The sequence below is a fragment of the Typopeltis vanoorti genome, chromosome 5 (genome assembly GCF_054136105.1).
Source record: "Typopeltis vanoorti isolate ZY-2024b chromosome 5, IOZ_Tvanoo_1.0, whole genome shotgun sequence".
Lineage (NCBI taxonomy): Eukaryota > Metazoa > Arthropoda > Arachnida > Uropygi > Thelyphonidae > Typopeltis > Typopeltis vanoorti.
This window is the reverse complement of record NC_143553.1, coordinates 53,691,331-53,707,118: the sequence shown is the minus strand read 5'-3', so window position 1 is coordinate 53,707,118 and position 15,788 is coordinate 53,691,331. Positions and strand designations below refer to the sequence as shown.

At 36.0% G+C, this 15,788-nt stretch overlaps 1 protein-coding gene across 3 annotated transcripts in view; it reads left to right on the top strand.

Annotated features, from left to right (window-relative positions):
* Window positions 1-15,788, top strand: part of LOC150106416 (dysferlin-like) — a 328,783-nt gene that overhangs the window by 107,340 nt on the left and 205,655 nt on the right. For all 3 annotated transcript variants that reach the window (XM_090393128.1, XM_090393127.1, XM_090393129.1), the window contains exon 31: window positions 14,369-14,446. In XM_090393128.1, the coding sequence (XP_090249254.1) occupies window positions 14,369-14,446 (78 nt within the window). The remainder of the gene's footprint in view (window positions 1-14,368; window positions 14,447-15,788) is intronic.

Genomic DNA, 15,788 nt, shown 5'->3' with positions numbered 1-15,788 from the left:
GATGTATGTTGTTATACATTATGGGGAAAGGTCACTACCCAGACCAGTTTTGACCTTTTTTGAGGTCCCATCAGTGAGTAGGTAGACCCAGATGTAAATACTGAGGTTGCAGTAGTGCAGAGCTTATTTCTTTACTTTATGAGTCGCCAAAAGGTGCACTACTAAATTGCTGAGATAAAGAGCCAGTAGGCTTCACTTTGGCAAGGTAAATTTATTCAAATTAAGTGGATATTGAATCCAACATTATTTCTTAGCCAAATTATTATTATTCAGGCCTCCATGGAGTCAAAAGACTGGTCGAGGGGAGGTGCTTCCTAAGAAACAAAGTCTATCATACCACTCATTGACCATTCTCGCTCTCATCACTCCATCAGGCAATGCATTCCATGGTTCAACCACCCTCCATGCAAAGAAACCACTCCTTACCCTCTTGCAAACAGATTCCTTTCGTAACTTCCAGGGATGGCCTCTTGTCATCATTCCTTCCTGCTGTTCAGCCAAGCGAAAGAACTTTCCAGTGTCAATCCTGTAACCACCTCTCAATAGTCTTAATCATATCACCTCTCCTTCTATCCACCAAACTCTGCAGTCCACATTCCCTCAGCCAATCCTCATAACTATCATTGTACAGTCCTGAAACCATCTCTTTTATCTGCCTTTGTACCCTTTCCACAGTTAATTTATCCCCTTCAAATCCTGGGGACCAAATCTGAGAACAATAGTCCAAGTGTGGTCTGATCAGGGTCTTATACAACGGAATGATAACTGTTTTTATCTCTGCAGATCAGTGTCCTTCTCATTATTGCAGCAATCCTCTGTGTTACCTTCACCACCTTTGCAATATGTCCCCTAAATTTCAGGTTTCTATCAATCATCAACCAGAGATCTTGTCTCTCCTACTTCCTCCAGTTTAACTCCTCCCATTGAGTATGCAGCATCCCATTGATGTGTCCCAAACCTCAAGACCTTACATTTTGCTCCATTAAACTGACACTCCATTCATTTGCCCATCTATCTAGCAAATCCTCTTGCAGTGTGCTGCATCTGCACTATTGCTAATAATCCTTCCCAGCTTCGCATCATCTGCAAACAACTGAATATCCCCTTGCAATTCACTGACAATGTCATTGATATAAAGGTTAAACAATATAGGTCCCAGTACTGGTCCCTGTGGGACCCCACTTGTAACCCTCTGCTTCCTTGAAACTGCTCCACCATACACAACTCTTTGATATCTATCGGACAGCCAATCCTGAATCCAGTTGACCGATCTGACATCCAGACCCATGTGCGGCAACTTAAATATCAGCTTATCATGTGGCACCCTGTCAAATGTCTTCGCTAAGTCTAAGAAAATGGCAGTATATGCCTTTCCCTCATCTAATGTTCTTGTAACTTTTTCATAAAAGGTTAGCTAAAACAAGAGTGCCCCTTCACATATCCATGTTGACTCTCACAGATAAGATTACCCTCATCTGCCCAATGGAACATTACTCTCATCTGCCCAATGCTGTATACAGTCCTTCACTACTTTCTCCAAGATCTTACTAACTACTGATAACACACAAACTGGCCTATAATTAGACACTTCCAGTCTGCTACCGCCCTTATGCAATGGCACTATCTTACCTTCCTTCCATTCCATGGGCACCTTTCCTGCAGCCAGATTTCATTGAAAAGCCAGGTCAAAGGCACTGTCAGTTCCCTATCACATTCTCTCAAAACTTGTGGTGAAATACTATCAAGTCCCACAGCTTTACTGACATCCAGAGTACTCAGTATTTGAAACACACTCTCCTCCTGCACCTCTAAACCTCGAACCTGCCCTGTCCCTCTAGCATTAAAACTGACTACTCCAGGATGAAATACTCCAATAAAGTGTTCATTGAACAATTCTACTATGTCCTCTGCATCAGTCACTCTATTCCCATTTTTATCCCACAATATCATTCTTCCACAGTCATTTCTCCTCTTACTGGCCACATATCTAAAATATTCCCTAGGATTTTTTTTTAGATCATTGGGCTAATCTCCTCTCGTATTCCAGTTTCGTCTTCCTTACCATACTAGTCACCTCTTCTGGCCTGTGTCTTATACTCTTCATGCATTATCTCTTCCACAGCCTCTTTTTTGCATGCAATTCCTGTTTAATATTGTTTGTCATCCACTTTACTCCAAATTGTGTCCTTGTTTACTTGTGGTATACAACTTGCCATTGCTGTTAACAAATATTCTTTCATAATTTCCCATGCACTAATGATATTCTGGCCTTCCAATTCCTCCTTCCATGAAACTTCCTCAAGTTGATGTCTTAGACTGTTATAATCACCTGCCTTATAATTCCACATATGTTCCTGTCTCTTTGATACTCCAGCATGTCTATTCATTTTCCAAATCAAAATCATAGTCACTCTCTCCAACTGGTGGGAGAGATGTCATCTCAGTTATTATCAACTCCTGATGTTTATAACCAAATGCAAAACTCTGGAACCTCTTGTTCCCTCTATTACATGTTGCCTAAGATATTTGTCTCTCAAGAATTCTAGAAATTCCATTTCCTTATTGCTGCATGCATCTTCCTCTCCTCAGTTTATACTACTGTTGTTAAAATCTCCCATAACAATCATTCTTCTTGCACTTGCCAAACTCAACTGTGTAAACATTTCCTAGTCCCCATCCTCTGTACTCCTGGATCTGTTTCAACACCCCCCCCTAAATATCCTGTCTTGCCCACCTCTACCTCACACCATATGCTTTCAAAGTCATTAATGTCACTGCCTTCCAAAGTCTCCACTCTTAGAGGACATAAGTCGTTACTTATCATAAGCAGTACTCCACCACCACGCTTTCCCTTCCTACCCTGCCGAAAAATGCTGTACACAGCAACTTCTATTCCTGTTATTATATTCTCTTCTGTCAACCACGTCTCAGTGATCCCAATAATTTTTGGCCAGGCTGATGCTATCTCTGCCACCAATTCCTCTCCCTTATTCCAGATACTCCTGGCATTAGTATATAGCATATAAATGCTGTTGTTTCTATATCCAGAATTATCCCCTCTAGACTCCACTAGGCTCAGTGTTACTTGATGTCGTACCCATTCCCACAAGAGGCCACCCCCTGCTACCATCCTCCCTGGGGCACACTGACTTGTTCAGAACAGCAATCTCTCCAGATGCCTACATCCTTCCTCATTCAAATGTAAGCTGTCTCTTGCATACATTTCCTCTCTGTTCTCAAATGCACCTCAAGCATCCACATATTCCAGTCCTCTCTTGACACACATTCTAGCTATCATGTCATTCAATATTACTGCTCTTCTGCTCAGTTCGTCATTATCATACCTAGGCAACACACACTATCTTTCCTCTCTGTGTCTTCTTTCGTACACCCTCAAGCAAGAATCTCATATCTCTTGCTGCCCTATTTACACCACCACTCAAGTCATTTGTTTCCACCATCACAATCATCTCATCCACCCTTTCACCTCTCTTAACTGCCAAAGCCACTCTTTCTATCTTTGGCAAACACTCCTCACGCATCCTATCTTGAACACCACGTATCATTGAGTCCCCATACATTATACCTCTTGCCCTCTCTCCTATTGTTTCCATTTTCTCCTCTTCTAGCACTTCCATACCTCTCTCTCATTCCATCTCTTCTACTGTTTCCATTCTCTCTTCTTCTAGCACTCCCATACCACTCTCTCTCTCTCTCTCCTGTTTCCATTCTTTCCATTTCCACATCCAGTTCCATTCTCTCCTCTTTTATCATTCACAAATTTCTCTCATCTCCTATCATTCCCAAAACTCTCTCTCTCCCTTACTCAGATTTGTCTTGCATTTATCTCTTCCATTCTCCTAATCTCATCTTTCATACTTATCATACTCTCCCAAGACATTCCACCTCCTCTTTCAGCTCCTCTATCTCCCTCTGCAGGTCAGTCACTCTAAATTGAAATTCACTCTCCCAAACAAAACCATCTCCTAAACTTTCAGTCACTCACACCTTCTACACTATCAACTATTATTTTCTCATTCACATTTTTTTCTTCATTCTCTCCTATCACACTACTCGTCTTCCTGTATTCATTTCCCATTCCTGCAGCAACAAGGTCAGTTATTGAGATATCTGCTGCATTTATTTCTTCCCACTGCCTGGACTTTAAACACACGCGCACCCCCCTGCTCTCTTACAAGCCAGATATCCAATTCCCGAGACGCATACATGCCGCAAATACTGCATGCCACAAACTCCCTTATTATATTGTTTATAATAGAGTGCCTAAATGGCAGAGGACTTTGCGACACGCCATTTGCGACTGCAGCTGAATCCGCCATCATTCGTTACTGCCAAGAGACTACTAGCGTGATCGTTAATTAATCAAAATAGTGTCAAAAATAAATACTAAATAAGTATTAGGAAGTATAAATAAATAAGAAAAGTATAAACAATTACAAGCAAAATAAAAAATTAAGTACGCTAAATAAATGAAATAAAACTAAATACAGTAATGAAAACTTAGCTTCATCTTGTCTTCCACCATTATGCATCTGCCCCATCTTCTCGATAAACAAAATGCACAATGTCGCGACAGCACTAACTTCAAAAAACAACTACTATAGTACACTCGTATTCCTGAGAAACAATTTAGCAGCACTTTCACCAATTAAAAAATCACTTTCTTCAGCACAGCTCAAATTAACCGCCACGTGCTATCTCAAAGATAGAAAATCTAAGTTTCATTCTGAATATAGAAAACTAAAAGTTCGTCAAGTCCAAGCGTGAGCCAACACCTGGTACATGCTGGGGCAACTCGTAAAGGTGGAGTAAGCTCAGATCACTGTCCTTAGTATTTTCCCATAATGTAATCTGTAATGTAATGTAATCACTGAGACCTCAAAAAAAAGTCTCTAAACCAATCTGGGTAGTGACCTTCCCCCATAATGTATTTTCTTAGATTTTCTATCTTTGAGTTTCTTATTCAGCTAAGAAATAATGTTGGATTCAATATCCACTTAATTTGAATAAATAAATAATGGTTGTTTTTTTTTCCATCTATAGGAAGTGGGCAAGGCTGCTTTTGCAACAAAACATTGACAGAATATACACACAAATAAGGTGTTAAATTGTGATTGATAAAATTCCTAAGAGAATTTATTCTTTCATAATTTAACAAGCAAAGACCCTATAATAGAAAATTTGCTTGCATCTAAGAGTGTAAATTACATATATGTGAACAAGATTAGAATATATTAAACAAAAAGATAATTGTGAAAATGCATAAGAAAAGAGTGTTATTCCATTATGTAGAAAGATTACTTAAGCTAGTTAAATATTGGCGGTGAAATTCTAGGGAAAAAGAACATTAATGTATGATTAAAGTATACTGCTTTAATCATACATTAACGTTCTTTTTTTAACAAAGGGAATTATATATTTGTCTATGTGAGAGTGAGGGAGGGAGGAATAATTATATATTCCTGTGATGCACTTCAATATATTATAAATCAGTATGCCTTAGATATTACATCCTCTTTGAATTTAACAGTTTTCATTTTCAAAGTGGAGTTGTGTATGTGAAGATTCAGAAAGCAAATATTTCAGCTGAAGAAAATGAGCTTTCTGCAGTCATTGTTTACAATAACAAGTCTTGTTATGCTTCATTTGCTTTGAGTGGGCATATGAAATGACTGAAGTCAGATTTCACATTACTCCAGTATACCCAGAATAATGGCAGCATCTCAGTTATATGCAGCCACATTTTTCATTTATTATATCACCTAAGTACAACTGTTCTCGTTTATAACCAATTTCCCATATAATTTGCTTCACAGTTGCAGTAACAGAACTCCCACTGACCGAGCATTATAATATTTCAGATGCTAACGTATCTGTGAGCTGAAGAGAGGAAAAACAAACAGATTTCCTAATTTATTACAGTTATGTCAGACTCCATTTTTAAAATTCTATTTCAATGATTACTGATGAATTAGTAAGATTTATGTGGAAATGAAATGTATAGAGTTGACATCTGTATTGTTTCGGTTCCCAGTTATCCAATATAATTGCCTTCTCCACTGTAATGTTCAAAATGGTGAATAATGGTGATGTAGAATCAGAGTCTCATCCATAGTAATAAATGAATGCACAAAATCAGTTTTATTCTTGCTAAAACGCTCCAAGCACTGTTCAGAGATTTTCATGCGAGTGCGTTTTTGATCTGCTGTGAGCAAGCATAAGCTTTTTCATTTGCAATTCTTCGTGCAAAATATATCCTACACATTCTTTTTAAGTGCCTATAGTCTCAGCAATTTCATGCACTTTGACTTTCCTATCATCCAATACCATATTGTGCACTTGATCGATGATTTCTGGTGTTACACTTTTTGGACATCCTTCATGTGGATCATCTTCAAGGCTGGTACAGCCACATTTAAACTCAGCAGCCCATTTCTTAATTGTCAAAAATGAAGGAGAAGAGTGCCCATAAACTTTTATGAACTTCGAACGAATTTCTTTTGGCATTAAGCCTTCTTTTACAAAGAATTTTATAACCACATGATACTCAATTTTATCCATTTCAAGGGATACAGACTACACTTTTGCTTTAGACAGCTGTATAAAACAAACTACTTGATAGAATGACTTAATTTCCCATGGATGCTTATAACAGATGTATCAACTTAGAAAAAAAATCTTGCTGGTAGTATTGCCATCTATGGTTGAAGCTGAGAACTTTTCAGACCACCCTCGTAGAGTGAAATTTCAGACATTTGTATGTAGTGGTAGGTGCACAATGAAGAGGACATTGAAGAAATGGATAAGCTTCAGACAAAAAGCTATAATTTCATACTGCTTCTTAAAATGTGGGAATGAGAGAATTGTTCTGAAATTGGATTCTGGAATTAACATGTGATTCTGCTAGCTGTGCTCTTAAATAAATAGCCTGCAATATGATTATTAAGCTTAATCTATAGATTGTCTAATGTGAAGATTTGCTTTGCTTTCACTAAAATAAATTTGAATATCACGTAACTAGGGATGAGTTATTTCTTGTAAAGTTTAATGAATGTAATTATTTAGAACATATCGGAATGTGTAACTGACTAAAAATTCACATGTATACCACAGTAATTAAAATATAATATGTAGATATTTCGTCTTAAGTATCTTAAGACATCACCAGTACAGTTATTACAAACAATACTAGGAATTACATTCAAAGGAACAGTTAGTGCACATGCTTATGCTGGAATACCTCTGTGCATAGAGTAATGTGTTTTAGCACCTTTTAGGTGGAAACAAAAAATTGGCTTTAATTAAAATTAAATTAAAATATATCTGATAAATTTATTTCATACAATTGAGGATTATCCTCAATTTTATATTATTCAGTTATGAATAATCTTTATGTAGACTAAAATACACAAAGATTATTGAATTATTATTTTTAGAGGGACCTGTGGCATAGTATAATTATTAAAAAAAAAAACAACAACACATAAGTCCATAGTAATGACTTGAATTAATAAGTAATAAAATAGTAGATATTTCGTACTAAAAATAATAGTACATCTTCAGTGTTAGGAATAGAATAAAAGTAACAAATATTCGGTGGATCACCTATTAAAATACAATGTTGTCGCGAGCTAGGAAATGAAATAAATTGATTAATATTTAAGATAATTAGATTTTTAATGATTACATAAAATAACATATCACCACTTATATTCCTATCAACAAAATTTCTTCCTTATTGCCTTCTACAAAAGATAAACTATCATCTCTGTCTTTGGCTGGCGTTTGCAAAATTCCTTGTGAATGCGATGTTTCTTATTTTGGACAAACTGGCCGTTCTGTGGAAAAAAGAATTAAAGAACATCAATATTATATTGATTACAACAAACCGCAGAAGTCTGGTCTAGCACAACACAGTATTACCACTACCCATAATATCCAGTGGAATAAAGCTATTCTACTTCATAGATGCAGGTTCAAATATGAACGCCTCTTTAAAGAAAGTTGTGAAGCTTTTTTACGCCGACCGAATTTAAATCAAAATGATTGCCTCTCTTTCTCGAAGATCTGGGAGACTTTTATTGTATGTAATCATTAAAAAACTAATCTTAAATATTAATTATTTATTAATTTCTTTCATTTCCTAGCTTATGACAACATTGTATTTTAATAGGTGATCCCCTGAATATTTGTTACTTGTATTCTATTCCTATCTGTTTGTAACACTGAAGATGTACTATTATTTTTAGTAAGAATTATCTACCTTATTTATTAAAGTTATTACTGTGGACTTACATGTTGTTGTTTTTTTTAATAAAGATTATTGAAGATAAAATGAGAGTTTGAGAACAGGAACCAAACCTTGGAGATTCAGTGGCAAGCCTTGAAGAAAACCTGGATTGATTCAGCCAGAGAGGCATGTGGTGAGGTTGTCTGCAAAGATAGAAAAATCAGAACTCCATGGTGGACACAGGAAGGAAAAGAAGAAAGCATCTCAAAAGTTCCTGGCAAATAAGTCAGCTTGTGCTCTTAGAGAATACAGAGACAAATTTAAGAAAGCTAAACACTGTGTAAAACTAGCTAAACAAAAGTCATGGGAGGACTTTGGCAAGAACATAGAAATAAATATCAAGAAGGTGGAAAGATATTCTGGAGGTTGTTGAAGAAGCTTAGAAATGGAGGAAGGAGTGCTGTAAAAGGAGTTAGAGATGAAGAACAAGGTGACATGAAAATGGGAGAAAAAGATATTCTTGAAGTATGGAGTAATTACTTCGAACAATTGCTAAATGAAACAAGCAGTGATAGCACATTGGTAAAAAAACACTCAATAGGCATACAGTCAAGAATACATAACCATTCTTGAAGTAGAGAAAGGCATCAGGAGTAGATGATATTCGACCAGAAATACTGAAGTATGGTGGTATAAAAGTCTTACAGTGGCTGCACTGCATAGTTCAGAAGACCTGGAGAGAGAGGGACGAATTCCTGATGATTGGAGTAGAGCTCTAATAGTACCCATATATAAAAAAGGGAAATAAAACTAAATGTGAGAATTATAGAGGTATTTCCTAGAGGTACTGAGTGTTCCTGGCAAGATTTATGCAAGCATACTTGAGAAACGATTGAGAAGAATTGTGGAAGAAAGGCTTGGTGAAGAATAAGCTGAATCCAGACCAGATAAAGGCTGTCAGGATCAGATCTTCACTTTACGAGAAATAGTTGAGAAATCATGGGAATATAACAAAGATCTGTATTTAAGTTTTGTCGATCTGGAAAAGGCATATGACAAGGTGCCAAGAGAGAAACTATTCAATATGCTACGGTTATATGGTGTCAATGGGGCATTATATTAAGCAATACTTAGTCTTTATTTGAATTGCAAGTCAGCAGTTAGAATTGAAGGAAGTACAGGAAGATGGTTTAATGTTAAATCTGGTGTCAGACAAGGATGTATATTATCCCCTCTGTTATTCATTATCTATATGGATCACATTATGAAGGAAAGGGGTATTAAAGATGATATCAGAATTGGAGATGTTAATGTATGCTCTTTGCTTTATGCGGACGATGTTATTCTTCTAAATAAATCTGCTACAAGTTTGCAAGATTCCCTGACTAAATTGAATAACTGTTGTAATAGATATGGTAAGAAGGTTAGCGTTAAAAAAAAAAAAAATAGGTAGAATTGTTGAAAATATTTTTTCAACAATTTGTTGAAACTGCGTTGTGAATGGAGAAATTGTAGAACAAGTAAAACATTTCAGCTACTTAGGCACGATTTTTAGTGAAGATGGTAAATTAAATATGGAAATAGATGACAGAATCAACAAAGCTGGTACAATAGGAAATTGATTCATATGGAATAAGAGAGAAATTAGCTATATACAAAAGAGTATTTAAACCAGTTTTAACTTATGGATCTGAGAGCTGGGTCAGAAATAAAACACTTGACCAGAGACTAGACACTGCAGATATGAGAGTCCTGAGAAAGATTAGAGGTGTGAACAGAATGGCATCAATGGCAATATCATATTAAAAACAAGGATATTAGGAAAGAACTAGACATTGTCAGCATCCGGGAATGTGTTAGCAGAGCTAATCTCAGGTGGTATGGTCACTTAAACAGAATGGGAGAGGAAAGATTAGCAAAGCAAGTGTTCTCTGCCAGGTTAGCAGAAAAACGACCCAGAGGAAGACCAAGATATAGGTGGATTGATACGGTACAAAGTTCCTTAGACGATAGAAATATGAGATCTGATAATGTTTAAGTCTTGACAAATAACAGACTGATTTGGAGGAAAATTGTAGATAGGAAGTTACTAATGATGTAAATTTTTCATGTAGTACTATCATATCCTGTACCCCTTGAGGATACATGTCAGGAATTTGATGATGAATACTCCACAGGTTTCACTATATAATATAGTATCTAAATATGTGTATTCAATGCAATAAAAAAAATTGCATTGTGTTTCTAAATTAAAAGAGAGAATTTTTTTGTCTGCTGTCATTGGCTCCTTGGGATAAAGAAAGCAATAAAAAGTTTCAAAAGAACCCTTCTAATTGAATAGGAATCTTGAATCAAATCTGAAATGATTATGGTTTTGGCAATAATCTGTTTAATCTGCAGATCACAGTTAAGTTCTGGATTTGGTTAAATGATTTGTGAACAAATCTCAGTGAAATCTGGAATCACTGGTTTTTTTTTTTATTATTCTATGAAATGCTCATCATAGGTGGCATAACTTAGATACTGTGTATATTAAAATAACACTACATTTCATTGTAGATCTTTTCTTCTAGACCTTTATACTGTTTTTTAACTATGTTGTTGTATCATTATTAGATTACAAATGATCTAATAAAGGTCTGGGCTTTTGTTTCTAATGGCATCTATTCCTTTTTCACAAAGAATGAAACTGATTTTATTGTCCCAAAACAAAAACGCTATCTGTGACCAAATAACTACAAAAATCATTCCATCCATGTAGCCTATCATTTTGCACCAGCAAAAATCTCCAAACCCATAGTGATGCACATATGTGAAACTCTGAAACATCATGAGTATCACTGGCAATTGCCAGGAACGTGCACACATACCACGATATTTCCAGCACAATGAGAAAACACTCCCAACAATTCGGTGCATTTTAAAATTCCCTAAATTGCTGTGAAAAATGCACTGAAAAACTCCTATAAATATCAAATCTTCAACACTGGCCTTAAATATCTCAAGTTTATTTACCTTAACTTAAATAATTAGTGAAACTTGAAAGGAGTTTTCTATAAATTGTCCTCCTACACAGTCTACTGAATATTTTAAAGTGTTTTTATTGTTATCCTAAGACCCAGGGAGTCAGTCTCATCTAGGAGATCCTTTTTTATATGCACAGCTCATCATACTGTGCCTTAAACACATTCTCTACAGACACCACATGTTCTCAAGCAATGTATTCCTATCATTCACAATTTGCCATGCAAAAAAAAAAAACCTACTTTTCAATCCCTTGCTCACACCCTCCTTATACATTTTCCAGGAATGACCTCTTGTTCTCCCTCATCTCCCACCATTTTATAAAAACCTCTTCAATGTTAATCCTATAACAACCCTTTACCAAGTTGTACATCTGTCATATTACCCCCTCTTTCTCCTATCCACTAGACTCTGAAAATTGCATCTTCTTAACTTTCTTTATATTCAACATTCCAGAGATCAGAAACTAACTTAGAAACTTGTTGTTTCTTAACTTAGATGTTGGAAAGAGTCCACTTCTGGACTCTTCCCAACATCTCTTCATCCTTTTTAAAAACTAGGTGATCAAATCTGTGCACAATAGTCCATATGTGACCTAATCAAGATCTTATATAATGGAGCCAGAATCTCCTTATTTCTACAAGTTAGGGTCTTACACATCATTTCCAGAATTTGTTGTTGCCCTCACTAGTGACTTTCCTCTTCTAGAATATTGCTCCCCCAATACACAACTTGCTAACATCTATCAGATAGCCAATCTGCAATACAGTGCACTAGTCTAATATCCAACCATCTCTGCTCTAGTTTGACTGTCAACTTATCATGTAGTAATCTGTCAAAAGCCTTTACAAAGTCTAAATATGCTATTGTATATCTGTCTCCCTCATCCAATGCAATTGTCACCTTATTGTAATAAGTAGATTACTAAAACATGACTTCCCTCTAGCATATCTGTGTTATCCATCAAAGGTAATACCATTGTTGTCAATTCAGTTCTGGATCCTGGTTCTCACTAGCCTCTCTAACACTAACTTTAACACCTGGCACACAGAAACAACAGACATCTGGATTTCATATCGAGAGGAGTAGCCAATTACAAATGGGCAACCAACCACCAATGGCCAAGGCCAAGTTATCAACATATCTAGCTACAACCTTAATGAAGGAGAACTCTTACTTCTGCAAAAAGCTTCAACTACACTATCACACACAGGTCAATTAACAAACTAGACTTCATATACCACATTGAAAGAATACAGATGGAAACATCCAACATACTACATTCTAATAAACTGCTAAGTTGCAATTTAACCAAAGCAGAAAAATTAGCCTTTAAATCCCTAAGAAATAACCAAGACATACAAAGGCAATGCTAATTCTAGATCAGACAGCAGGGGTGAATTCTCTATGCTTGCTGCACAAGGTCATTACTTGAGAAAGAAGTAATATTTATTTGTTAATAAATGCATGATTTATAAGCATTCCATTTAGGCTTTTATTTTTGTAGGCAGAAGACGTCTTAAGCTTATTCGGCAATAATTGAGCTTTGCATTGTGTACCAAAGGCCGATGCTTGCTCGTGTCAAAGCTACCTTGGCTTGCTCGGTTGTGGGAGCTTCCAGATCCTTGCTGCAGCACTGTGAATTCATGCACGCACAGTCATTTTTGCTCCCTTCCCCTCGTCTTAAAACACAGGCCATATGCAGTTAAAGTAGCTCTAGCCAGTTGTATTCAACTAGCCTAAATTGAAAAAGATTGAATATCATTTGTAAAATAAATGTTGTATATACATTCAATCATACACATACATTTCTAAATATATAGTTTTAAATGTAACTGGTAATTAGTTTACGGAATTAACAACGCATATAAAGTATATTAATTAAAGATAACTTTAATGAATAACTTATATATTTCAGCAACGTCACATTGCCATCTTCAGGAACATAAAGATATGGTATGTGCACGCAGGCACTAACACAAAGCAAATGAGGAAGAAAGCAAGAAACTAACATTGTTCCTAAAGTCCTAATGGTGCCCTCTTGCGGGCTAATTTGGTAGTCTTGGCAGTTGGGCTGAAGTTCTCATAATGTAAGTCTCCCAAATTTGGGGTAGTTTCATGCACCCAAATTTGTTGAGGTTAGGAATGTTGACTATATCCGGTTTCACCAGTACAGCCGCTCTGGGCTGGCAGACCATGCCTTAGATACCCACCACAAAATTCATTGGAAGAAAACAAAAATAATTCATCGCAGCAAGTTTAAATATGAAAGATTATTCAAAGAATCTTCAGCATCTCTAAAAAAACGTTCCTAATCTCACCAAATTTGGGTGCATGAAACTACCCCAAATTTGGGAGACTTACATTATGAACTTCAGCCCAACTGCCAAGACTACCAAATTAGCCTGCAAGAGGGCACCATTAGGATTTTAGGAACAATATTAGTTTCTTGCTTCCTTTCTCATTTGCTTTGTGTTAGTGCCTGCGTGTACATACCATATCTTTATGTTCCTGAAGATGGCAGTGTGACGTTGCCGAAATATAGAAGTTATTCATTAAAGTTATCTTTAATTAATATACTTTATATGCATTGTTAATTCCGTAAACTAATTACCAGTTATGTCTGACCAACGTATAAGCCTTGCTACTAGAATAGTTTTAAATGGTCAGCAATTCATTATTCTGCTAATCGGACTTCAATTATACCTCTCACTCCCTGAATGATAACAAGAGCAAGTGTGAATTTCAAGACCAGTATTCACCCCTGTTGGACAGCATACTTTGAAAAGATGAACGAATTGGCATCTGACCATAACACATACCAGAGAAAAACTTGGGACTCCTTAGTCTTGTACTTAGGCTGATAGTCTGATCCGGGAAATATTATATATGGGTTTAGGCAAAGGATATGATAATTTCTGTGTGCATAGTTTGCTATCTGATTTAATTTCTCATGGACTTGTTTTTTCATGTCATCGTTCTTTTTGCTTCCTATAAATTTATTCTTTATATGTGCTGTAATGTGTGTGTGTGTGTGTGTGTGTGTATATATATACTATATTATAATTAATTATATAATTTATTGCATTTCAGAAGCCCACAAATTTCAGTTGAGAGTTTATCTTTATCAGGCAAGAAACTTAACAGCTGGAGATAAAACAGGTTTCTCAGGTAAATCATTATTATTTGAGAAAAGTAGCATGTTCAGCAAATTATGTCTGTCAGTTTAAGATTGTATAAGGTCTTCTATAATTGAATCAGCACCTCTTTATTTCTGCAAAAGTCCTCTGCATCATTAGCATAATCTGATGTGATAATTTCACAACTTGTGCAATGTGATCTCTTAACTTCAGATTCTTGTCCACCACTCAAGTCTCTTTTCTCCTTAACTTCTTCCAAAATTTCCTCACCAAGTGTATACTTTGCATCTCATTGTTGCCAATCAAATTTTAGAACCTTACACTGAGATGAATTCTTTGCTAAGTAAGATGAATCCTGAACTACACATTGATTAATTATCACATAGCTGCTCTGATAATTCAGTAGCTCACCATCAAATTTCTGAATACTGTACAAGTTGCTATGAATAGTGCTACATGATTAAGTTCATTGCTGGCTTCCTTGCAACAGTTTCATTCAGATTAGTCTGTTTATCAGGACTCCAATATTGTAAGATTTTTACAGTTTTGACTTGTAAGGCATGTTTAAACTGTATCAATCGATCCAGACTTCTTCCTTTAGCTGCCATTAAACACCTGTTTTGCTAGCTTTTCATCTGCCGTTCTGTTTAGCTGACTGTATCAGAAATTAGCTCTGAGAACGTATTTATGAATAACATTGTCAGGTTCCTTTCTGATGTCATTTTTCATGCGATTCTGTCATTGATGCCATCTGGTCACTCCCTTTTCTTTCTCAAACTTTCACACTGTTGTCTCTAGTCTTTGATCAACTATTTTATATCTGACTTAACTCTCAAATCCATAAGCTAAAATTAATTCAAACACTATATATTGTTGGGTTTCAACTTGCTTGTTTAATCTCTGTTAAAATTCCATACAAATTTTTTCTGCAGCTGTTGACAGCATAACAAGTTTTGCTTATTCAGTCAATTTCCAGTTTAATTTACCATTTTCACTAAAAATCATGCCATTAACTATTTTGCTTGTTATATAGGTTTGCCATTGAGAGTGCAATTTATTTTTTATGTTCCTGCTTATTTGTATATTTTCAAAGTCATCTTTATATTTTTATTGCTGATTTTGTTTTGTTAAACTTGTTACAGCAGTTATTCAATTTAATTAATTAGGAAGACTTGTATATTGGATTTATTCAGGAGTGCACCTGCATCAGTGGTGCACTCAGGATTTAATCTTGGAAGGGGCCAGAGCGCTCAGGATTTAACCTTGGGGGGGGGGGGGCGAGTTGAGTATACGTTTTGCGAATACACACTACACATCGCATACGACCTATAACTGCAGTGATCGCTAATTCATAAGTAGCACACAACATAAAT